Source organism: Prunus persica, chromosome G6, assembly GCF_000346465.2.
Source record: "Prunus persica cultivar Lovell chromosome G6, Prunus_persica_NCBIv2, whole genome shotgun sequence".
Taxonomy (NCBI): Eukaryota; Viridiplantae; Streptophyta; class Magnoliopsida; order Rosales; family Rosaceae; genus Prunus; species Prunus persica.
This window is the reverse complement of record NC_034014.1, coordinates 20970448-20995635: the sequence shown is the minus strand read 5'-3', so window position 1 is coordinate 20995635 and position 25188 is coordinate 20970448. Positions and strand designations below refer to the sequence as shown.

The following is a 25188-nucleotide window of genomic DNA, read 5'->3' as shown; positions in this document are numbered from 1 at the left end:
GTAAAACAAAGTAGGACAAATATTCAGTTATATGCTCATATATTTATTCTTCTCCAATATGGAGGTATTTATAAAGAAATATAACCCTAAATAAAATAGAAAATAAATATAAATAACAATAGAAAATAAATCTCAATTATAATATGACTAGATAAATTGGTAAATAACCAAAATTCTTACATAGTAAGGAATGGAAATCCTAACTAAGTAAGGACTCGCCAACTGAATATTGGCTCTGATACCATGCTAAACCTAATTCCAAAAACCGAGAGAAACACCATTCTTTCTCTCTCACTTCCCTTCTCACCCTATCTCCTTACACGGCTAAGTGCCACCACACATGACTCCAGCCACCCGACTCAACTCGTGAGAGAAAAATTCATTCATTTTAGCTATTGCCATATCTTTTCTCAAAGATCCAATTGAATTAACTTAGGCATCGGAGGGTATTTGGCCAACACCCCAGGTGTGGGCTATTTACTCATATTTACCTCTTCAACCAAATTCGGATTATCTGTGATATACTGTTTTCTCTCTCTATATTATCAATGTATGACTACTCAAAAATTTTTCTTGCTTGCCTATGCTTTTTCCGTTATCTTATACTTGTCCAAATCATGGGGTCTCAATCCTAACCACATTATCTCAGGGGTTGCCAACTCGTTATTGTCATGTGCCATATTACTTGAACCCCATCGGTAGGTAACCAAAATTCACAGTCCATATACATTACAATCCATAAGTGCAAGGACTAGAAGCTCTAATTTGGTTGGAATTGCTTTCAGAAGTAGTCTAGTAAGAATGCTAGGCTGTCCCTCACTCGTATAATTAAGAGATATTCTCCTAATTAATTATTGTATCTATTTCTCTGTAAAGCACCTTTGTAAACTTCTAGATATACCTCCTTATTCAGAAGAATACAATTAACCTAAAGTATTCAAACCATATTCATATTTTAACAAAAAAAACATGTACCATTTTTTTTTCTTTTATCTATTCACTATCACCCATCTATAGATAACAAACCACTTTAGGATACGTTGCCCAAATCTTTTGCATCGAATGCAACTTCGGATACTACCTTTCAATGGCGAATCCAGGAATTTTTATAGAGGTAGGCTAAATAATTTTTTTATAGAGGAGATATATTATAAGCCTTTTTTCTCTTGAAATAAAAATGTAAATAAAATTTTATAAATCAAACAAAGTCATATTAGAAGCAAATATAGCACAAAAAAGTACAAAATATAAATAAATATCAAATCAAACACATTGTCCAACTTTAAAAAAAAATGTTCAATTGCAAAAAAAATTAAAGAGCTTGCCCTTCGAATCTCATAACGTTGATTGATTAGGTGTTCACAAATTGGAATGCATTTCCTAGGATCCCATTCCAAAGAAGCAATATCAAACTCTTTAGGTTCAACTACGTGAGATCCGAGTTCAGAAGGTCCCTTAGGAATTGAAGTATCAACATTAGATGCAGAAGGTGTATCCTTGTTATCGTTACCACTTTTTTTGAAGAATGAATAAATAGTTTTTCCTCTCTTTAACAGTCTATTATCATCATGTGACATGATATCCTAACAAGAAATACTAGACACCAAAAATCATATATGCTAATTAATAATTCAAGTTGCTAAAATAAAACATATATCAACAATCTCCAAAAAATTCCACCCAAACCCTAAATCATAACAACTTAACAACAACAATTAAAATTGAAAATTGAATATATAAAAAAAGAGAAAAACTTACCAAGATTAAAGAACCCACTAAAGATAAGTTGGTACAATGTTTTAGAGGAGGAGAGCCATTTCCTCGAGGCTCTGAAGGTTCAAATATGGCATTTTGGGTGGCTAGAAGAAATCTTTTGATGTTTGCTCTCTGTGGGTGTAGCCCAATAGCTCAAGTTGGTAGAGCCTTAGTGTGAGTTCTGCCCAAATCGATTTTGAAGCCCAATTGGTTTCCACTTGGCCCAATTGGTTTGGATTGATGTTTATTATTTCCTATATGTTTCAGGAGTGGGCTTATTTTAAATAGATGACTGAGCTATTATTTACTTTACTTATATTGGGCTATTATTAGTTTATTATATTTATTTGGTGTAGTGGGCTAATATTTATTGGAGCAGAAATAAACTTATAAAATTTCAACCATATTTAATATTTAGAAATCTTCCCCTAGGCTGGAGCCCACCCCAGCCTAAGCATAAATCCGCCCTTGCTACCTTTGCTCCTCTTCCTTCGGCTATGTAAAGGCCTATATAATGACAAAATTAGAGCACAGTCCAATCAAATGTATAAAAATATAGTTAACGACACATTTTAAGGAGTACTTAATAGTGTAGTACTCGAGCAGGTCATGTGATATAACTTGTCCACATATCATAAAATAAGTGAATATTTATTGATAGTGTATGCTAAAAGTGTGAAATATCAATCATGTCGTCCAATTATATTAGACCACGTGATACCATACAATAATTTCTCGATTTGAATTTTATGTCAAAAGGGAAAAAAAAGAAAAGAAAATCAGAATAAGACAGTTACTATAGCCATACAAAGATTTGATTAGAATTTTGGAGTACTTGGGGATGAGCTACATCTTTGGAAATGTTGGCAACTTCAACAGGAATATCAAAAGTAGCGCAACCATGGAAATACACTATCACATCCTCCATAGGAACAAAGAAACCTCAATTTCTTGAAGACAAAGTCGCACACACAAAATCTAGGACACATATATATATGTGCATATCCCTATGACCAATATCTTGGAACACATGGAAAAGAAAAAAAAAAGGAAAATTTAGACAACAACAACAAAATTCAAGCATATGGGCAGTTTTTGGGGTTTAGGAAATGCTTACAGCTTTGATCTGATTGCTTTTGCACCCAATCGATAAAAACATTAGAGGCATCTTTCTCAACGGAAAAAAGGAACCCATCGATGCAATCTTTACGCCTAAGTGTCACATTAGCTTCATTCTCCAACCATTGCAGGGTTGTAGATGATTGTGTAATTAGAGGAGATCTACTAGGATATGGAAAACACAAAAAGCTAAGAACAAAAGGGCACCTGGGACTAGCTTTGCTTCATTAGTTCAAGCAATGCAATGAGGAGGATAAGGAGGCTGTTTGTGCAAATAATCTCACGGGAGAATATTCGCTTCTAGATCCTTCAACCTTCGATCTTCCTTCTCTCTCTTCCTCGATTTCTGTAAAAAAGACTGGAGTAAATAGACCACACCCGGGGGGTGTTGGCCTTTGGCCCTCCGATGCCTAAGTTAGTTCGAGTGTTTGTAGGAAAACAATAGCTAAGCAAAGGGTACGGAGTTTTATGTAGGGTGTAAACCGGGTGGCCGGAGCCGTGTGTGGTGGCCGGAGCCGTGGGGAGAAAATATGGAGAGTGGAGAGGGAGAGAGAGCTTCGGGTATTTTTCTCGGGTATCAGGAGTAGGTTTAGATGTACCTTGAATGATGAATGAGGTCGTCTATTTATAGGAGCCTCGGGGCTAGGGTTTCGTAGGAATCGAGTTAGGCCTGATAATATCTGAATTAAATATATATTATCTCTTAAGAAGATAATATCTGAATTAAATGATATTATCTCTTAAGAAGATAATATCTGATTTAAATGATATTATCTTCTCTTTATTAGGATAATATCTTAATTAATGATATTATCTCTTTAAATAAAGATAATATCATATTAATTAAGATATTTATCCCAATTAATTAATTAGCCAGATAAACTAATTTAATTAATTAATTAAAGAGATAATCTTCTTTTCCACGTGGCGTGCCCTGATTGGAGACGAAAATATATGCTCTCACAAATGCCCCCAGCTTCTGCATGGCGCTTGTGTGGCATGTAGGAGATGAAATTATTTTTTTCGGGCTCTCCAATTGTGTCTGGGCTTTATTATGTGAGTTGGACTCCTTCGCAGATTGGATTCCCAATTGGTGTAGGCTTCTGACTGTTGTTGGAGTTGGATTCCCAGTAGGAATGAGTTTGTGATTCCTTCTTGACCCGGGTTGTCCAACCTGTATAAATACAGGGCTTCTCTTCACTCTTTCTCATATCGCAAACTTAACTTCTCTACCTTCTGGCTTGAGAAAGATTTTGGAGAATCTGTACTGCTTGTTGAGGAGAGGAGTTGCCGTGCATCCCAAGTAAGTCGAGCCCGTAAAAATATATATGTATGTATATATATATTTTTTTATTTTTTGGCAGCAAGGAGATGGTCCAGCATGAGTTGCAATTCGTGAGCAATAGTTGACAAATAGCTGGGGAGTTCATGCTGGGATCAGATGGAGCATGAGGTGCATGCTGGTCTTGGAGCTACTTGGCCTGGGCTGGAGCATATGCGTGCTGGGCCTGAAGCAAGGGCGTGGAGGAGCCAAGCCCAAGTCAGAAGGAGGCGCATGCTGGGCTTCGGAGATGAGGCAGAAAAGGCGCTGGGCCTTGCACGCGAAGGGCTTTCGCTGGGCGAGATGGGCCTTGCGCGTCGAGCTCGGGCTTGGGCCGAAGGTGCGCTGGCGAGATGGGCGAGGAAGAGATGGGCTGCGCGACTTGGGCCTGCGCCAAGCAGGCGGGCCTTGCGTGTAGGAGCTGGAGGACTGGGCCGCCTGCGTGCTGGGCTGGAGGGATTGGCGGGCTGCTCATGCTGGGCTGCCTTTTTTTTTTTCTCTGCCAGCCCTTTTTTTTTTTTTTTTTGTGGGATTCTAACTTGTAGAATTTTCTTCTCTTCTTGTAGTTGTTCATTGACCAACCATGTCTTCCAGGGACGGTAGCAAGGCTCCAAGCTCTCAGGTGCCTTTGTATTTGTGGGGAGGTTCCGTAGTCCCTAGCAAGAAGTTCGTGGCCAACTTGCACCGAGTCACGACCGACGCTCAGTTCCAAAAATGGCGGGCTACTTTCGCTTCTGCCATTCCAAATGACGTGCAGGTCAAGCTATTGAGGTCTCGGACTGATAACGATTCTTTCGAGGATGCGGATGATCCTGGTGCTAGGATCATTACCTTCCGTCCTTTTTATTTTTCACTGGGCTTCAAATTCCCTTTGTCGAAGCTCTTCAAGGAGGTGTTCTGCACCATGGGGTGTGCTCCAAGCCAGAGTACTCCCATCGTTTACCGGGCGATCATGTGCTTCGAGAATCTGAGCTGTTTCTTTACGCTGGAGTTGACGGTGCGAGAGTTCTTTTATTTCTTTGAAGTGTGGCACTTCGAGTAGTATGCCCAAGTTCGCGTCTACAGGTCCAGGCTGTTCGATGGTCTTAGTCAAGGAGATCATGCTTGGCATGACGACTTGTTGGAAGTCAGCGGACGCTGGGAGGGCGACGTTGGCGACGGCCCCCTTGTTCCTATCACTTATTGCTATGGTGTGTCTTTTTGTGATCTATGATATGTTCTCTTTTTATTTGAGTTTCTTCAAGTGTGGCTGACTAACTTCTATCTTCTGCTTGCAGTGAGTGACATCAGCAAGCAATTGGAGCTTGGGCCTGACATGGCTAAGGTCCGCCGTGCTTTGAACATCCCCCAAAAGTTTCGTGAGTGGCGCTGGCTGTTGAGCGAGTATCGGGAGAAATACGATGGTCTGTCCCCTGCTGATGATGTTGAGAGATGGAAGCAGAATGGTCCGGACCCTGATGATCTATCTGCTGAACTGGATGAGTGCTTTGCTGAACCCCCACCAAAAAGGAAGGCCGATGTCAAGTCTTCGAGAACTCCAGCTACTTCTTTACGGGTGAGGAATGTGTCTCCATTGAGGAAGAAGCCAAGGCTCCCTTCTGCTGAGAAAACCCAAGTAGGAGCTATTCCCGCGTCATCTGCCAGAGTCAAACATCTTGTTGGTGCAGATAGCAAGAAGATTGGTGGTATGCGCAATATTAGGGATGTTCCCCTTAAGCCTCTTGCTGATGAGTTTGGAGATCGTGATCTGCTCCGCGACGTTGTTCGTGCACGGTCCAGGTCACCTGTTGAGAAGCCAAGAGATGCTGATTTTCCTCTCTGAAGTTCGGGTCGTTTGCACCAGTCGAAGAGTGGAGGTCGGTGTGCGAGGTCTGCTCATCCATCCAACCATCATGATCCAACTGTTGAGTCACAAGCAGTCAAGCGTGGAGTTGATTCATCGTCGTCAGTTCCTTTGGAAGTAAGGTTGGCAGAGGCTAAGAAAGCAAGAGAGTTATCTACTCGAGGAAAAGGTTCTTCTGCAACATCAGCGGCTGATCCAAAGTTGGACAAGCCTAGCCCTGCAGGAGATGTGGGCGTGTCTGATCTGCTCAAGACGCACTTTCTATCAAGTCCATCCGCTTGCGCTGAGCTGGTTGATCAAGTCCGTCAGGCTGGTGATCTCGGTACTTTTTCAAGTCTTTCCTTGGAAAAACAAAGAGAAGCAACATTTCATCTGCTTCAAAAAGGAGTGGTTTTTGCTGCGGAGACCATCCGGAACTCGTCGTCTGCTGTTGCCCCCTCTTCTGCTCAGCTTAGTGAGTTGGAGAAGAAGAATGCTGAGCTGGCTAGCAAGCTTTCTGCCGAGCACACTCGTTATGAGAAGAAGACGTCTGATTTGCGGGCGATGATATCTGAGCTGAAGAGTTCCCTTACTGAGAAAGATTCCGAGCTCAGCTCTTCTGCTGTTGACGTGGCAAGTCAAAAAGATGCTTATTTCCGCCTTGAGCGCAAGAATGCCGACATCTCTCATAGTTATGACAAGCTTTTGGCTAGATTTCATGCCTATCATAAGTCTGCTGAAGAATCCAAGTCCAAAGCTGTCATGGATGCGTACAAGTTGGGTTACTTGGACTGCACAATTGGATATGATCCCTTCTATGCCATTGGAGATGAAGACATCGAGATGCTCTATCCTGACTTGCCCCCTGTGCAAGGTGAAGAGGCTGATGCTGTGAACACCGAAGGAGCTGAAGAGCAGGTGGCTGAAGAGGCAGTAGCTGAAGAAGATGGAGCAGAGGATGATGCAGCTGATGAGGCGGTGGTAGACGTCATAGATCATGCATGTGGAGCTACTGAGAGCGTGGCTGATCAGGTGGACGCTGAAGAGGCTGCAGATCAAGGGTCTCATGCTGGCGTTTCGGAGGAGACGAAGACTTCTTTATTTCTTTTCAGCTTTTGTAGTCTGCTTTTTGTTTAGAATAATTGGTCTTGTTTTGACCATCTCCTTTTTGTTTGAACTTGGCCGGTTGGTCGCTTTACTATGGAAATTTCAGTCTTTATTTTTTCAACTTCAATTTGCACATTGTCTTGTGAACTGCTTGAGTAACCGGTTAGTGTCCTGCTGTGTATTTCCCTTGGGATTTCAGCAAAAGCCAGGGTCCCCCTTGAGGGACTCCGGGCGTATTCTGCATTTTTCCAGAAAACGCTTTAAGACACTTCTGGTCGTTGCCCTGCGTCTCCCTTAGGACGCTGCTTATGGACAACTGTCTGACTATCCTGCCCCCCTTAGGAAACGGATAAGAACCTGGATACCTCCCTTAGGAAATTCCTGGCTCACCTGCAACCTCCTTAGGATGCTGCTTTGTGGGCTGCGTCTCCCGAAGGACGCTTTTAGTCGTCGCCCTGCGTCTCCCTTAGGACGCTTTTTATGGACAACTTTTTGACTATCCTGCCTTCCTTAGGAAACGGATAGGAACCTGGATATTTCCCGCAGAGAGCATGGTGACCCCCTTTTAAGAAACTCCTGGCGCACCCTGCGTCTCCCTTAAGACGCTGTTTTGCAGGCTGCGTCTCCCGAAGGATGCTTTTGATCGTCGCCCTGCGTCTCCCTTAGGACGCTTTTTATAGGCAACTGTTTGGCTATCATGTCCCCCTTAGGAAACGGATAGGAACCTGGATACCTCCCTTAGGAAATTCCTGGCGCACCCTGCGTCTCCCTTAGGACGCTTATTTGCGGGCTGCGTCTCCCGAAGGACGCTTCTAGTTGTCGCCCTGCGTCTCCCGAAGGACGCTACTTATGGGCAACTGTCTTTTGTTGTGGCACATTCTGGAATTTGCAGTAGTTGCTTTTCTTTTTCAGAAATGCGCAGTACTCAGTCGTCTGCTGGGGACTGAGCAGGTAGGAGGAAGCGTCATGGATAGTATCTTTGGAGATGGTAGGCGTTCCATTGTCGCGGAATTTCCTTCCCTTCCATGGTGTCAAGCGTATAGCTTCCTCTGCCCCCGGACCGGCTGATTATGTAAGGGCCTTCCCAATTGGGTTTCATCTTTTTAAACCCTTGTCTTTGTGCAGTGGTGAAGGCCTTTCTTAGCACAAGGTCGCCTAGTTGAAACTGTCTGATCTTGGCTCTTTTATCGTAGTAAGACTTCAACCGCTGTTGATAGGAGGCGACCTGGACAATGGCCTTCTCGCGCTCGCCTTCAAGTAAGTCAAGGTTGAGTCTCATCTGCTCGGAGTTCTGCTCAATACTGCCCACTTCGATACCTATTGAGGGGATAGTGATGTGAGGAGGAATGATCGCTTCAGTTCCATAGGCGAGGGAAAACGGGGTTTCACCAGTTGATCTTCGTTTGGTGGTGCGATAAACCCATAGCACGCTAGGGAGCTCATCTACCCATTTTCCTTCGGCGCCTTCTAATCTCTTCTTCAGACAATCCAATATTATTTTATTGGATGCCTCGGCCTGGCCGTTGCCTTGAGGATATCTTGGGGTAGATAGATGCTGCTTGATGCCGTACTTTTTGAAGATGGCAGTGATCTGCTTGCCGATGAATTTCGAGCCATTGTCGGTAACTAGTGATTGTGGGCAGCCAAACCGGCAGATAATATTTCTCTAGATAAATCATTCCACATCATCTTCTTTAGTAGAGGATAGAGCTTCGACCTCGATCCATTTAGTAAAGTAATCAGTGGGGACGATCATCATTTCTTTCTTGGCAGGTGCCATTGGCATGGGGCCTACTAATTCGATGGCCCATTGCATGAAAGGCCACGGACTATTCTGCGGATGGTAGATTTCGGCAGGCAGATTAGGAACTGGTTTGTATCGTTGGCAGCGATCATATCTTTGACATATTCAGTAGAGTCATGGCGCATAGTAGGCCAGAAACAGCCTACGTTTAGAGCCTTCTGGGCGAGTGACCTGCCCCCAGAGTGGTTGCCACACTCGCCGTCATGAATTTCGCAGAGGACCTCAAGTGTTTGAGGGTACTTTATGCAAGTGAGATGAGGGCCAGAGTATGATCTGCGAATGAGCTTGCCGCCTTGCATGTAATATCTCGCGGCTTTCCGTTAGACCTTCCTAGCTTCGGACTTATCCGTTGGCAGATTTCCATTCACCAAGTAGTCGATGATGGGGTCTTGCCAGCTGGGGTCTTCATCGATCTGCATTGAGTCGATTGGATTTATTTCATCGATGCTTGGTCGATCAAGGTGTTCGACTGGGATGGAGCGTCTGAACTGGCTGTCCAGCGCTGATCCTAGGCTTGCCAACGCATCTGCATGAGTGTTCTCTACCCGTGGAACTTGTTGGATGGTGAAAGTAGGAAATTCTTTCAAAAGTCCTTGGACTTTGTCGAGGTACTGAATCATTCTTGGATGCTTTGCCATGTACTCGTCTGAGGCTTGATTCGTGATCAGCTGGGAGTCTGAGTAGATGGCTAATCTCTTGATCATCAGTTCTTTTGCTAGGCGCAGTCTTGCGAGCAATGCCTCATATTCTGCCTCGTTGTTTGAAGCAGAAAAGCGAAGTGTGATGGCTTGTTCCAATAAGGTTCCGTCTGGGGTGATTATGACGACGCCTGCCCCTGATCCTTTATGATTTGATGCTCCGTCTACATGCAATTGCCACATGTCGTTAGGTAGGTTTGAATCGGCAGGGGAGGTGTCGTCTGCTTTTTCCTTGCTTTTCGCGACCATCTTCTCTTCTTCGGCTGTCGGAGTAAACTCTACAACAAAATCTGCTAAAGCTTGGGCTTTTATAGCAGTCCTCGGCCGGTAGAGGAGGTTGTATTGACTGAGTTCGATAGCCCATTTCATGAGTCGCTGAGAAGCGTCGGGGCTGTGGAGGATCGATCTCAAAGGAAATTCTGTCATGACAATTATCCGGTGTGCTTGGTAGTAGGGCCTTAGTTTTCTCGCGGAAACTACAAGCGAAAAAATGAGCTTCTCCATTTTCGGATAGCGAGTCTCTACATCAAAGAGAGCTTATAAAGTGTAGAATACCGGATGTTGTGCCCCCAGCTCTTCTCGGATGAGAGCTGAGCTGACAGCTGAGTCGGACACCGCCAGGTAGATGTACAAGTCTTCGCCTGGTATCGGTTTTGAGAGTAAGGGAGGTGAAGTGAGGTAGGTTTTCAAGTTTTGAAAAGCTATTTCGCACTTGTCATCCCACTTGTCCCTGCGTCCTTTCTTCAAGGCTTTAAAAAATGGCCTGCACTTGTCGGTTGATCTTGAGAGGAATCGATTGAGAGCTGCCGCCCTACCCGTTAGACTTTGTATCTCCTTTGTTGTGGCAGGTGACTTCATGTTGAGTATAGCCTTGATTTGATTTGGATGTGCCTCAATTCCTCTTTGGGTGACTAAGTATCCCAGGAATCGGCCGGACGAGACTCCAAACGTGCATTTGCTCGGGTTCAACTTCATGTTGTATTTACGGAGTAGGCTGGATGCCTCGGCAAGGTTCTTGATGTGGTCTGCTCGCTTGGGAGCTTTGACTAGCATGTCGTCTACGTAGACCTCCATAGTCTTGTCGATTTGCTCATTGAAAATTTTGGTCACCAGCCTTTAGTAGGTTGCCCCGGCGTTCTTCAGCCCAAAGGGCATGACTTTGTAACAGTATGTACCTCTTTCGATGATGAAAGAGGTTTTAGCCTTGTCATCTTCATGCATCATGATTTGGTTGTAGCCGGAGTAGGCGTCCATGAAGCTTAGCAGTTGGTTGCCGGAAGTTGAATCGACAAGCTGATCAATTCTAGGCAGTGGAAAGTTGTCTTTAGGGCATGCCTTGTTGAGGTCGGTGTAGTCGACGCACACTCTCCACAGACTTTTATCTTTCTTTGCCACTAGAACAATGTTCACCAGCCATTTTGCGTAGGAGACTTCTTCAATGAAACCAGCAGCTAGAAGCTTATCGATCTCGGCTTCAATGATGGCAACCCGCTCGGGGGCGAAGTTGCGTCTCTTTTGCGCTACAGGTTTGATAGCTGGGTTGACGTGTAGGCGATGGCAGATGATCTGGGGATCGATGCCAGGCATGTCGGATGGCGACCATGCAAATACGTCTTTGTTGTTTCGGAGGAAGGCTGCAAGCTTTATCTTTTCCTCATGGCTTAGGCGCGAGCCGATCCGCGCTTTTCTCTCTGGCTTGTCAGGATCAAGGGGTACTAGCTCAACGTCCTCTTCGGGCTTCCATCCTTCTTTAGGAGAGACCTCCGGACGGATTCCCTCGACTTGGTCCTGATTCTTTGATTGCTATTGGGGAGTAGCTATTCCCTTTCCTTTCCGGTCTGCTCGGCCGTCAGGAACGAGATCTACTTTCTCTTCTGCTTGTTCTACTCCCTTTAGATATGCCTGATTCACATGGAGGAACTGTGTTTGCTTGCCTTTCTTCAGCCCTTGAGCTGAGCATTTTCTTGCCATTGCCTGATCGCTGTTGATCTGGCCGATACCGCCCCCATGGATTGGGTAGCGAATCTTCTGATGTGTGGCAGAGGTGATGGCGTTGATCTTGCCGATCTATGGTCTGCCTAGAATGCCATTGTAGGGTGAGACTTCATCAATGACCATGAACGTTTGCGAGCTGATTACTGGTAGAGAGTAGACGTCGAGATCTATTGTGCCCACGGTAACTGTCGTTGCGCCATTGAAACCAGTCAGTGACTTGGCTGATTTATTGATCTTTGCCTCTAAGCCCATCTGTTGGATGACTGCCAATTGTAGGATGTTGGCTGCACTGCCCTCATCTGCATGGACTCGGTCGACCATGGCCTGAGCGATTTGAATGCCGATGACAAGGGCGTCGTTGTGCGGTAGATCAAGGCCAATTAAGTCTTTCTTTTGAAAGCCGATCTGTAAGATCCCACATCAACCAACGGAGAGGGGGTGATGTGCCTTATATGTGCACACCCGCGTCCATCTAGCACAAGGCCTTTTGGGAGCTCACTGGCTTCGGAGTCGTAGGAACTCTGAAGTTAAGCGAGTTGGGGGCCAGAGCAATCCCAGGATGGGTGACCTACTGGGAAGTTGCTCGTGAGCTCCCAGAAACAAAACCGTGAGGGCCTGAGAGGGGAGGCCCAAAGCGGACAATATCGTGCTACGGCGGAGCCGATCTCGGGATGTGACAATTTGGTATCAGAGCCACTCTGCCGTGTGGTGCGAGTGTGCCAACGAGGACGTCGGGCCCTTAAGGGGGTGGATTGTAAGATCCCACATCAACCAACGGAGAGGGGGTGATGTGCCTTATATGTGCACACCCGCATCCATCTAGCACGAGGCCTTTTGGGAGCTCACTGGCTTCGGAGTCGTAGGAACTCCGAAGTTAAGCGAGTTGGGGGCCAGAGCAATCCCAGGATGGGTGACCCACTGGGAAGTTGCTTGTGAGCTCCCAGAAACAAAACCGTGAGGGCCAGAGAGGGGGGCCCAAAGCGGATAATATCGTGCTACGGCGGAGCCGATCCCGGGATGTGACAATTTGGTATCAGAGCCACTCTGCCGTGTGGTGCGAGTGTGCCGACGAGGACGTCGGGCCCTTAAGAGGGGTGGATTGTAAGATCCCACATCAACCAACGGAGATGGGTGATGTGCCTTATATGTGCACACCCGCATCCATCTAGCACGAGGCCTTTTGGGAGCTCATTGGCTTCGGAGTCGTATGAACTCCGAAGTTAAGCGAGTTGGGGGCCAGAGCAATCCCAGGATAGGTGACCCACTGGGAAGTTGCTCGTGAGCTCCCAGAAATAAAACCGTGAGGGCCATAGAGGGGGGGCCCAAAGCGGACAATATCGTGCTATGGCGGAGCCGATCCCGAGATGTGACACGATCACGGGATCGTCTTCTGCCAGTGAGAAGCTAGTTGAGACTTGGGAGACCATAATAGCCTGTTTGATCTTCCTCTTCTTTTCTTTGTTGGTCAGTCCGGACTCCTCGGAGTCGGCTAGGATTGTGTTAATCCTTATGACCTTCTGGGGTGGCTCCTTAGCGGTATCGCGGTCTTCTATCTGCTGGATGGCCTGCTTCACGATGAACTCCGTGCAATGACCTTCTCTCACGAGTTGCATGGAAGGCACAATATTTTCTGGTATCTCTCTTATCTGGATCTCCTTTCAAGGGTGGCGGTCTTTTTACCCAAGGTTTGTTCTTCACTTGGGCTAAAATTTGATGTATGGGGATAGAGAACTTGGTGTAATTCTCTTTCGTCGTGGGCTCTATTTGTGGGCGTGACCTGCCTTTGTCTTTGTCCCTGCTGCCAAGCCTGTCGCCTCTTTGTTCTGCCCGTTTAGCCGGTCGATCATCCTGCTCAATGGACTTCTTCGCGGCGATTCGATCGTCATCCCAGAGTGCGTAGAGTTCTGCTGTCGCGAAGACCTCTGCCAGAGTCTGGCTGGGAGCGATAGTCAACTCGCGGCATAAGTCATGTTCTGCTGGAAGACCTTTCTTGAATGCAGAGGATGCGATTTGGTCATCGCACCCTACGATGTTGGCCTTTTCTGCTTTGAACCTCTTGATGTAATCTCGAAGGGATTCCTCTGGGCTTCTTGCGCAGGTTAAACAGATGGTCAGGGTTCTTCTTGATCGTCCGATAAGAAGTGTATTCTTTAGTGAAGACGTAAGTAAGCTCCTTGAAGCTGTTGATCGACCCGGATGGCAGGGTATGGAACCAATCCTGAGCTGCTCCTCGCAAAGTCATTGCAAACACCTTGCACACTAGCGCGTCTTTGGCTTTGTAGAGGATCATAAGGCTCTTGAAATGCTTCAGATGACTTTTAGGGTCGGAATCGCCTTTGAAACATGTGAAAGAGGGCGTTGAGAATCTTTTCGGGGGAGCAGCCTGCTCGATTTTGGCGGTGAAAGGTGAGGAGTTTGCTTGGTCTACCTCAATGCGTAGCGCGTCTTCGAAATTTCCGCCAATCTTTAAGTCTCGAAGTCGGTTATTCACAAGCTTCTCAACGTCTTCTGCCCGTATGGCTAGTCGGTCACGTTGATGGCCTTCGCGATTTAGATGATGTTGATTGACTTCCTCATTGGCTTACGAGGGTCGACCTTCTCGGTTGCGCTGTCTAGGAGGCGTGTTGGTGGACTGCGCTTGTGAGGGATTTCCAGTAGTTTGGCGACGAGAATTGGTTCTTCAAGAGCGAGTAGCGGAGCGCCTTTCTTCACGGCCCTCATTGTGATGATTGTCGGGTTGACCTCCCTAGGGGCCTATCCTTTCGTGAATATTTCTCTGTGAGCAGGCAGCGGAGCGCCTTTCTTCTCGATCCTCGTCTCGATGGCCGTCAAGTTGACCTCCCTGGAGCCTAGCCTTTCATGAACGTCTTCATGCTGGCCCAGGCGATCGTGGATGTTAGGTCTTGGGCCCAGCCTATCGCGCACGTTGGTCCTTAAATTCAATCTGGATGGGAAACTTCATCTGCTCTGAGTGTGGCTTGCGGATGCTTGCGATATGTCCGCGAGCTGATCTCGTTGTTGCGCATTTCCTTGTCTGCTTACTCCTACTCGACCTGCTTGGTTCCCGTCGAACTGCCTATCGGCGCGTTCGTTTATCCTTCTCTCTTCGCCCTGTTGTCCAAGGCCAAGGTTTTGAGCCAAGTTTATTTGGTTGAGGAGCTGCCTCATCAAATTGTTTTGGTCGTCCATTCTCTGAGTTAGCTGGTCAACTCTCAGATTAAGGTCTACTTGACTTCGTGGATCGGGAGGAGAGAAATGTGTGGAGCCCAATTGCACACGGGCTAGGGTTTCATTGGATGTGTACGTGGGAGCATGCGTCGAGCGCGAAGGCAATGGAGGGAATGGTTGAAGTTGCTCCAAGATTGGGCCAAAGTCGGCAGTGGTAGTGAGCCCAACTAGATGTGAGGTTCCACCATGCTCAACGGTGGTGCTATGAAGGTGGCTAGGTCTGGCCATGGGGCCTTGAGATGGTACGATGGCGGCGGAGGCTGGTGCGGTGATTCCAGTCACACGGGGTGGCTGCTGAGGGTTTATGACGGCGAGAGGTGGTGGAGCCGCCATGTCGATCGTGGGATCGTGGGAGGAGTAGCTTTGGGCCATCACGGATTGAGCCATAGCGGCGGTTTTGCTCCTCGTGCGCTTACTTCCAACCATGGTTGTTTGGAAGGCTTCGATGAATTGGAAAATAGGATGAACGGATTCCTTGAGCACGCGTTGAGTATAACTCGTGCTCTCAATGAAAGCACCAAATGTTTGTGCAAATAATCTCACGGGAGAATATTCGCTTCTAGATCCTTCAACCTTCGATCTTCCTTCTCTCTCTTCCTCGATTCCTGTAAAAAAGACTGGAGTAAATAGACCACACCCGGGGGGTGTTGGCCAAAGGCCCTCCGATGCCTAAGTTAGTTCGAGTGTTTGTAGAAAAACAATAGCTAAGCAAAGGGTACGGAGTTTTATGTAGGGTGTAAACCGGGTGGCCGGAGCCGTGTGTGGTGGCCGGAGTAATGGGGAGAAAATATGGAGAGTGGAGAGGGAGAGAGAGCTTCGGGTATTTTTCTCGGGTATCAGGAGTAGGTTTAGATGTACCTTGAATGATGAATGAGGTCGTCTATTTATAGGAGCCTCGGGGCTAGGATTTCGTAGGAATCGAGTTGGGCCTGATAATATCTGAATTAAATATATATTATCTCTTAAGAAGATAATATCTTAATTAATGATATTATCTCTTTAAATAAAGATAATATCATATTAATTAAGATATTTATCCCAATTAATTAATTAGCCAAATAAACTGGTTTAATTAATTAATTAAAGAGATAATCTTCTTTTCCACGTGGCGTGCCCTGATTGGAGACGAAAATATATGCTCCCACAGAGGCTCATGAATGTTAGGATGATGAGAATCAAGGAAAGCAAAGACAGGCCATTTTCTATCACAGAAAGCTCTTGCAACTCTCATCGACTCTCGTCCACCATTTCAGAGATTTGCTTATCAAGCTGTGTTGGTGCCTATTTAATATGCATCACAAAATGCACAATTGCAATGTTAATCTATGTCACTGGACAAAAGAAAAATTTTAAACTTAGAACCAAAATTTTTAAAACTGATGTGGTACATAAATGCATCAATCTTACATACCAAATTTCCAGCACTGACGGTACAGAAGCCATTAACAATGTCAACGAGGGCAAGGCAGGTCTTGACATCCCCGGTGAGTACCAGAGACGTTTGGAACACTGACAGCTCCTCCTCTAACAAATCAATAATCTGTTGAACCATTTGTTTTTCTTGTCGTAAACTTTTGGTGCTGTTAAAGAAAATATGACACAAAAGTCAAATGAATGAAGGGTATTTATAGAAGTACTGGAAAATATGTTTATTAGGTGAGTTAGTGTAAAAGGAATAATCCTCAAACTTGGTATCAAATTTAGGTTAAAGTTTATCCTTGTTACCATGTACTGTCCCGCAATGTAGGAGAGTATGAAAGAGTTAATTTATTGTGTCTTGCATGCGGTGTTGGCGATAAAGAGACAAATAATGACTGGCCCTCCTAGGTCTGGTGGTTAGAGATTCTTATTCTACAGCAACAAAAGTAGGTCTAGTGCTCGTTCTCATTGCTCCATGCAAACAACCAACCTAATGGCCCAAAGAGAACAAGAGAGAAACAGAGAGAGGGACAAGTCAAAACTTTGGTTTGGCCTTTTCGGTCTAATTATCTTTGTCTTTGTATTTGGTACCATTATATTTTAAGTAAAGGAAATGATAAACATGAGTTTGATTCTTCCACCCATCAATGAGAAAGGAACACGATTCTTGGAAGATAAATTTTTTTGTTGTGTGACAGAACCCCAACTTGTAAGAAAAAAAAAAAAAACTATTCATCCGATTAGGCATTTACTACTTTAAACAAATAAAATATTTGTTTCAGTACACAAAGAAACAACGCATTTTACAGCATCCTATGCTCACCGGGAAAGAAAAACATGTACAATTTTCTCATTTTTTTTCTTTTATCTATTCACTATCACCATCTGTAGATGACAAACCACTTTGGGATACGTCGCCCGAATCTTTTGCATCGAATGACACTTGGGACATTACCTTTGCTCCTCTTCCTTCGGCTACATGAAGGCCTATATGATGCATCAACTCCTGTGACTCACGACAAACAAAATATGAAACATGAGGAGTTATATCATTTAAGAAAAAAACAAATACATATTTTTTTTTATTTGATAGCAATTGGTTATATGTTCTAGCAAATTCTGTCTCATCCTGTGTATCCAATGTCCTTGGAGATGTATATACTATATAGGGACAAAATTAGAGCACAAAAACACATTTTAAGGAGTACTTAATAGTGTAATACTCGAGCATGATCATGTAGTATAACTTGATCACATGTCATAAAATAAGTGAATATTTATTGATGATGTATGTAAAAGTGAGAAATATCAACTATGTCGTCATTAGACCACGTGATACCATACAATAATTTCTCCATTTACCGAAAGCAAAAAAAGAAAAGAAAATCAGAACAAGACAACTACTAGCCATACAAAGATTTCATTAGAATTTTGAAGTACCTGGGGATGAGCTACAACATCTTTGTAAGTGTTGGCAGGAATATCAAAAGTGGCGCAACCATGAGAATATACAATCACATCCTCTAGAGGGACAAGAAAACCTCGATTTCTTGCAGACAAAGTGGTACACACAAAATCTAGGACACATATATCTATGCATATCCCTACGAACAATATCTTGGAACACAAGGAAAATAAAAATAAATGGGAAAATTAGACAACAACAACAGAATTAATTTCAAGCAATGGGCAGTATTTGGGGTTTAGGTTGCTTACAGCTTTGATCTGATTACTTTGCACCCAATTGATAAAAACATTAGAGCCATTTTTCTCAACGGAACCAAACATTAGAGCCATCTTTCTCAACGGAACCAAGGAACCCGTCGATGCAATCTTTACGCCTAAGTGTCACATTAGCTTCATTCTCCAACCATTGTAGGGCTGCAGATGATTGTGTAATTAGAGGAGAGCTACTAGGGCATGGAAAGCACAAGAAAGCTAAGAACAAAGTGTACCTGGGACTAGCTTTGCTTCATCAGTTCCAGCAATGCAATGAGGAGGATAAGGAGGCTCATGAATGTCTAGGTGATGAGAATCAAGACTAGCAAAGACAGGCCATTTTGTGCACAGAAAGCTCTTGCAAGTCTCACTGACTCGTCCACCATTTCAGAGATTTGCTTATCAGGCTGTCTTGGTGCCTATTTAATATGCATCACAAAATGTGCAATTGAAGAATTAATCCATGTCACTGGCCAAAAGAAAAGAATTACTCTTAACCAAAATTTAAAAACTGGTGTTGTGCATGAATCCATCAATCTTTTATACAAATTTCCAGCACCTACGGTACAGAAGCCATTAACAATGTCAACAAGGACAAGGCCGGCCTTCACATCCCCTGTGAGTACCAGAGACATTTGGAGCACTGGCAGCTCCTCCTCTATCAACTCAATAATCTGTTGAACCATTTTTTTTCTCGTCTTAAACTTTTGGTGCTGCTAAAGAAAATAGGACACAAGGGAAAGATAAGGTTGCGTTCAGGTCTATTTGAAAGGGATGAATATGAGTTCGGTCTATTTGATAAGGAAGGAAAGCTTAAGAAAATTACACGAGGATATTTGTAAGTTTGTAACCCTTACCTCCTGCTAGAAAAAGAGACGAAGTGACTCAAAACTTTGTCTTCGCCTTTTGGTCCATTATACGTTTGTCTTTGTATTTGGTGCCATTATCGTATAAGTAAAGGAAAAGATAAATATGAGTTCTGTTCTCCCAAGGCATACGATTCTTGAAGAGATGAAGTAACCAAATAAGCCCATTACAATAAATTTATTGTTTGAGTCTAAAAGAGGAAAAATTATTCACAGAAACCCAACTCGCAGGAAATATTATTATTCAACCCTTTCTATTGATTCAACAAACTAAAGTTATTTTCAGTACACAAAGAAACAAAGCATTTACAGTATCCTTCTGCTCGCCGGGCAAAAACATGTACAATTTTCTCATTCTTTTTCTTTTATAAAAAAAGGTACAATGCTGATTACTGTATTCTCTATCACCATCTGTAGAAAACAAAAATAAAATCTACATAATCAACACGATGTGGAAGTCAGATCAGAAGGAGGTAAGGGTTACAAATATCCAACATACGAACTCGAGTTGATAGGGATGGCAATTTTCCCTCATTGAACCTTATCCCACCCCAGTTGCCATCCCTCTATATTTGGAGAAGAAACACAAAACTGGGGTTAGAAGACTAAATGAGGCCTCATTTGTTCTTGTTATTGTCATCATCTTTTGGGAGTTGTAAACCCATTAGCCCAAGCAAATTGGAAGCAGGACCAGGAAGGCCTTGTTGGCTAGAAAATGAATCGAGGAAGTTCTTGACAAGATTCACATCCACATCCACAGGAGTGAAATCCTCCTCCATGTCTTCTGTTGCATTCGATGTTCCCTGCAAGCACACAGTCAATTCATTTATCAGCTGAAGAACAAAACAATATGCAGAAGTGCCATGATTTCATGCAAACATGAAAACAATACGCATTATCAATTTATAACTTCAGTGTGACCACATGCATAGCAACAAAGAAGAGTCTTGCTTAAAAATTTCAGTGAGACCAATATGTATAGCGACAAACTTTAGAAAGTTAAATTTACTGGTTAATAAGCAACCATGAGATGGAACATATATAATATTCGTAAAAAAATTGAATCATATGTCAATCACCAGACACAAAATCATTGTTCCTTCCCGTGTCCCTCTATTCCACCTCACCTGATGGTTACAGAGCATAGCACGTAATTTGAATGGTATGATGTGTGCATACCATTAAAAACAAAACTCAGTTTCCTATCCCCATTTGCAAAAGAAGATAAATAATACCTCATCCTTCTTTGGGGCTTGTTCATCAGCACGAACAAAACTTTTTTTGAGAGTTGTAGCCTTCAATTCCTCATTTAGAGCATCAGAATAAGAATGCATGAAAGTATCCTCTCCCTCCTCACTTTCATCTTCAGACTCATCTGTGAATATCACCAATTTAATTATAAAGTTTTCCAAATAAAATGAAACCAAGATGTTATTTAACAACTTGCTCTCCTTTTGGAGGGATAGATGTTGTTGACTATCAGTTTCATTGAAAATGAAAAGTATTTTAGTTGACAAGCTCAGAACACAAGTATGGTGTCATTTGGCACACATCATACGCATGATGAACCTCAAGTAAGAACAAATGTGATTTTCTCTAAAGGAAGAAAAATACAAAAAACCCAGCAGCTTAAAAACATTATGATCATGAACTTCAACTTATAACATCAGTACATCACAAACAAGTATGAGATAACAAAGTTGGATCATCCTTCAGATCAGGAAAAAAAGTGCAACATATCACTATTATCTCACATTGTCTGCATGAATGGTTTCCACACAAGTTACGAAAGGAGAGTCTTGATTGTTTTTTTCGAATTGCCATGTGCATGGACAACAAAACTTGGTTTTTCTTTGTTCAGGGTTTCGAGGGTCATGCGAAAGGTCTTTCTTCTACTAGTTTAGGATTTAGGGAAGAGAGTGGGCAGATAAAGGCATGCAAGGCGTTAGGCAGCTAGACATGCCTCTTTCCTTTAAGTGGTACGTTTCAATAACCAGAACAAACTAGCTTTACAAGGAGGGAATGGAAATTGCACCTAGAAATGACACCTCCATGTCTTTTTCTACAAGTTCTTGATTGTTGAAGATTTTATTAGATACTTGTTTATATTTAATGGAATAAGGGATTTGGATGAAACCTGTGTACTTAGGTTCTGGTGTCTGGTTTTCTTTTTAATACTTTTTGTCCTTTTGGTGCACAAAGAGAGAGAGAGAGAGAGAGAGAGAGAGTTTTTTTTTTTTTTTAAATAAATAAAAAAACCAAAGTTTTAAATTTAGAAACAATAACAAAAATTGAAAATATAAAGGAAATGATAAAATATGTACAACTTACCAAAGTCCAAGTCGGATGAGGACCCTTCCTCAATATCATCATCACTAGTGGCATTCTCATCACCATGGCACTTCATCATTGATTCTACATCTTTAAAGAAACGGTCCGCATCAAAATCTACTTCTTTTAGGTTCCTTCAAAAGAAGATTACAAAATATAATAAGATCAACTGAGTGCTAGTCTAATAAACACACAGACACCTAAAAATGATTTCCTGCAGAGTCCAAAGGTAGTGACTGGGAAACTTAATCAGGGAAAAACTAGAACTTAGTGCACCAAGTGCCTCATCTTGATATTAACCAATTCACACAATCAAAACTTGTGACTTGCATTAGCTTGGTTCATCAAAGGCAAGTAACTACACCTACTCGTTCAAGATCACAACAGCATCAGGACTGAGCCAAGAAAGAGTTACATGGGCTCAAAATTCACACCAAGATTTAAGTAAATTTGCGAGCAATTTTAGTCACACAATCTAATCCTACAATTAGTTAACATACACAACATTCGGCATCCAGACTTAAGGCATTGATCACTGCAAGCATAAGATGTGCAAGTTACTTAATTCTTATGACAGAAAGGAGATGTATTCTAAAGTCGCTGGCACTATATTATGACAGATGGGAGCAACTTAAAATCTAGCCCCCAGCAATAAAAAATGTATGCTCGCGAGTCACATCCATGTCAAAGTACTCCTATTTCTGTGTTTGGGACAAAAATGGTGAGACGAACAATAGATACGTAAACAAAAGAACACTAACCTGTTCTCAGGAACCTCAGCTCCCTCGTAGCTTGACATCTTCTGGACAAATGCCTGCATGGTTTTTGCTATATCACCAGGATTGAATCCATCAATGTTAGAGCTGGATGATGGACCAGCATCGTCCTGCTCTTTTGACTTTTGATTCTTTTTCTTTTTTGAATTATAATGTTCGATCTCCTTTTGTCTCTCCAAAAGTTCTGAGTTTAATTCCTCCTCTCCATTGTAAAGCCAAGAATCATCATCAGAAGGTGGAACCTCTTGACCCCTAAAATCATCCGCTGTATAAGGTAAAGCAAGGATCTCATCTATGCGTCTCACAGGAGCACTCATCATCTCACTGCAACAATAGTAACACCTTCGTTAATTCCCAACTAACAGAACAAGAAAATTCCAATTAAGTGGCGCATCTAAACAGAAATCACTTTCAATTCAATGTAAGTCTTTACATCTAACGGAAACAAAAGCATAATAAGACCACAGTAACCATATACATATCAATGTATCATCACTTTCAAGTACCTTGTCCTCGAAAAGGAAGCACTACTCCGATAGTACTCCTCGGCATTCTGCAACAACCTCTGGTACTCTTTCGACCCGGGAATCAACCCTTCAAAGTATCCACTCCTCTCCAAACTCTCCCTAAACGCTATCCAACTACTCCCTTTCCCTTCCAACCCCTCCTTTCTCCTTTGCTGATACATCATCTCCAAACCACATGCAATCTTCATCCCCAATTCGGCCTCCAAATAGGCCACTCTATCCTCGCTCCTATTCAGCATGGGATAACACTTTGGTGCCTGAAACGCCTGTTGCACCAGCTGCGCATACATTGCCCTCGACATCTTCACCGCTACACACACCAACTCCTCTTCTCTCCCTCTGCTCAGAAATCTCTCCATCTTGGCCGCATACTTCATAGTATCAATGTCACGGTCGTAGAAACCCTCAACGGCCAAAGCAATCAAGCACGGTTCTTGACTCAAGACCTGCGCAACCGACGCCGGAACCCTAACCCTAACCACATGCATATTCCTCCTCGCCTTCTCCGGATACTCCGATATCCGATTCTTCACCGCAAGCTGAACCGGTTCAGGGGCAACTGACTCCTGGCCGAAATTCACTATGAAATTCAACGATTCGGTGATGGTTGGGTTTGGGAGCCGAGATTTGGGGACGATATGGAGGTCGCCATGGCGAATAAACACGCGGTTGAGACTGTTTTGGGGGTTGAGCCAGCGAGGAAGGTGATAGGCCGCTTCGATAAGTAAGAACTCGCCGTCCGAGTCCCATACCCGGATGGAGACGTCAGGGAAGGCTGTGGAGATGTGGAAGAGGAGGAAGACGGTGAACCACTCGTCTTCGAAGTTGTCGGCGACACGAAGCTTGCCGTGTAGGTGAGGGAGGTGGTGGTCGAGGGAGCAGACGCATGGTGGTTTGGGGAGAGTGGAGGGGAAAAGAGTGAAGGGTTCGTGCTGCCATATGTAGTCGGCGGTGAAGGGAGTGAGGGTTTTGAGGATTTGGAGATGAAGCGATTGGAGTGAGGCGGTGGTGGAGGAGGAGGTTAGGGAAGAGTCAGGGAAGATGGCGTAGAAAACGGTGTCGTCTGGGAGTCTGGAATTTTGTTGGGAGAAGATGGAGGAAGATGATGGGTCGAGGTCTGGTGCTGCCATTGTTTGGCGCTCTCGGTTGGTCCCTCTGTGCTGCTTATCACTTGTGCAGTTTCTGCTGCTTTCTTGAATGTTCGGGTTTTTTTTATGAGGAAGACGTTTTATTTTGGATCTAAATACTTATCTGAATTTAGCATTGGTATTTGGTATATTTACATGCATTTAAAAGAATATTAATTATTAAATTGATCAAATGATGGGCATTTGTATGATCTTTCAATAGTATGTGCATGTACACAGGGGCGGACCTATTAAGGCGCAAGAAGGTACAGCTGCACCTCTTTTCACCAGAAAAATTATTGTAGGTGTACTTTTATTTATTTTTATATTACTCCATTTACTTAAATTTATAATGTAAATAAGGAAGTACCCCCCATTTGGATTCAAATAAAAATACTAGAAAATCAAATTCCCACCAAATCAAAATATCAAAATTCGGTTTTAGTGCAAAATACGATTTAGGCTAAAAATGATGGCTCATTAAGTCAATATATACTTCATACTAAAATTCTATAAAATCAAGTTTTCTTATTTGATGTATAAGGAATAAAAGCCGCCAAAAATTATCTTGAGAAAATGATTATTCCGAAAAACCATTTTTCATACTTAGTCAATATTGCACCTCTGCTAAAAAATTTCTGGGTCCGCTATGTACATGTATGTTTTTCAAGGAAGGCAGAAGATGTGATTTTGTTCTTTAAAGAGCCCTTGGATGATTTTCATTTCTGAATGGTTAGTTTAAAGTTATAGTTATAAATGGAGTAGATAAACGAATCATAACATAAAAATAGTTTTTTAAAACCGAAGTGTATAAAGTTGGAGCCTTTCTCCTTCTCCTCCTACCATTCTTTTGTAGAATTGAATATGAGGAGGAGGGGTGGGAAGAAGGGGAAAGGCTCCAACTCTATGCATTTTGGTTAAACAATTATTTTTGTGTTCTGAGCGGTTTATCTATCCTATTTATAACTCTAACTTTAATATAAACATTTACAAGTGAAAAAAATCCAAAGGCTCTTAAAAAACAAGACGCATTATCACGGCTTCTACCTTCCTTCAAAAACATACATGTATCATTAACTTATCATGCACACACTATTGAAAATACAAGTTAAAATTAAATAAATAATATTGAAAGATCATATAAAGGTCCAAATTTCATTAGATCAATCTAATGGTTAACATTCTTTTACATGTGTGTAAATGCACTAATGCTAAATGTATAGGCTCGAGATCCTCTCAACATGCCCGCCATTCTCTATATTCACACTTGCTACTTTGTTTTGTTTTTCGATTAAATGCCTTTTTTTTATATTGAATCCAATTTTTTATAACTCAAAAACAGTTTTTGAGTTCAAAATCCATGATTCACATTTGGTAAGGCCCAATTTTCAAAAATCTAACTAAAAAACAACTCAAAAAGGCCCATTTTTAAAAACACTAAAAGTGATGTTTCACAATTTTTTCTCTCTCTCTCTCTCTCTCTCTCCCCTGCCCAGGTCTGGAGGTAGATGAATGAGTTTTTGAAAACTTTTTTTAGATTTTAAAAATAGTTTTGAAGTTTAATACCAAACAAC

General features: G+C 43.0%; 1 protein-coding gene and 2 pseudogenes across 1 annotated transcript; all 3 read right to left on the bottom strand.

Annotated features, from left to right (window-relative positions):
* Positions 1031 to 16401, bottom strand: LOC109949723 (annotated as a pseudogene).
* On the bottom strand, positions 16804 to 18923 carry LOC18774115 (annotated as a pseudogene).
* Positions 19060 to 23774, bottom strand: LOC18772740 (protein ecdysoneless homolog). The gene is made up of 5 exons (XM_007207141.2): positions 22467 to 23774; positions 21946 to 22284; positions 21185 to 21318; positions 20089 to 20228; positions 19060 to 19656 (listed from the first exon to the last, which is right to left on the bottom strand). Exons 1-5 carry the CDS (start codon positions 23615 to 23617, stop codon positions 19471 to 19473), a joined length of 1950 nt encoding a protein of 649 aa, XP_007207203.1. The 5' UTR covers positions 23618 to 23774; the 3' UTR covers positions 19060 to 19470.

What these genes read in the sequence shown, in the direction of transcription:
- LOC18772740 (XM_007207141.2), bottom strand. Translation starts at nt 23,617, where the DNA reads ATGGCAGCACCAGACCTCGACCCATCATCTTCCTCCATCTTCTCCCAA. An exon ending in GCTGAGGTTCCTGAGAACAG is followed by an intron (nt 21,319 to 21,945) that starts GTTAGTGTTCTT and finishes CTTCTTTTGAAG; the next exon opens with GAACCTAAAAGAAGTAGATT. An exon ending in CTCATCCGACTTGGACTTTG is followed by an intron (nt 20,229 to 21,184) that starts GTAAGTTGTACA and finishes TGATATTCACAG; the next exon opens with ATGAGTCTGAAGATGAAAGT.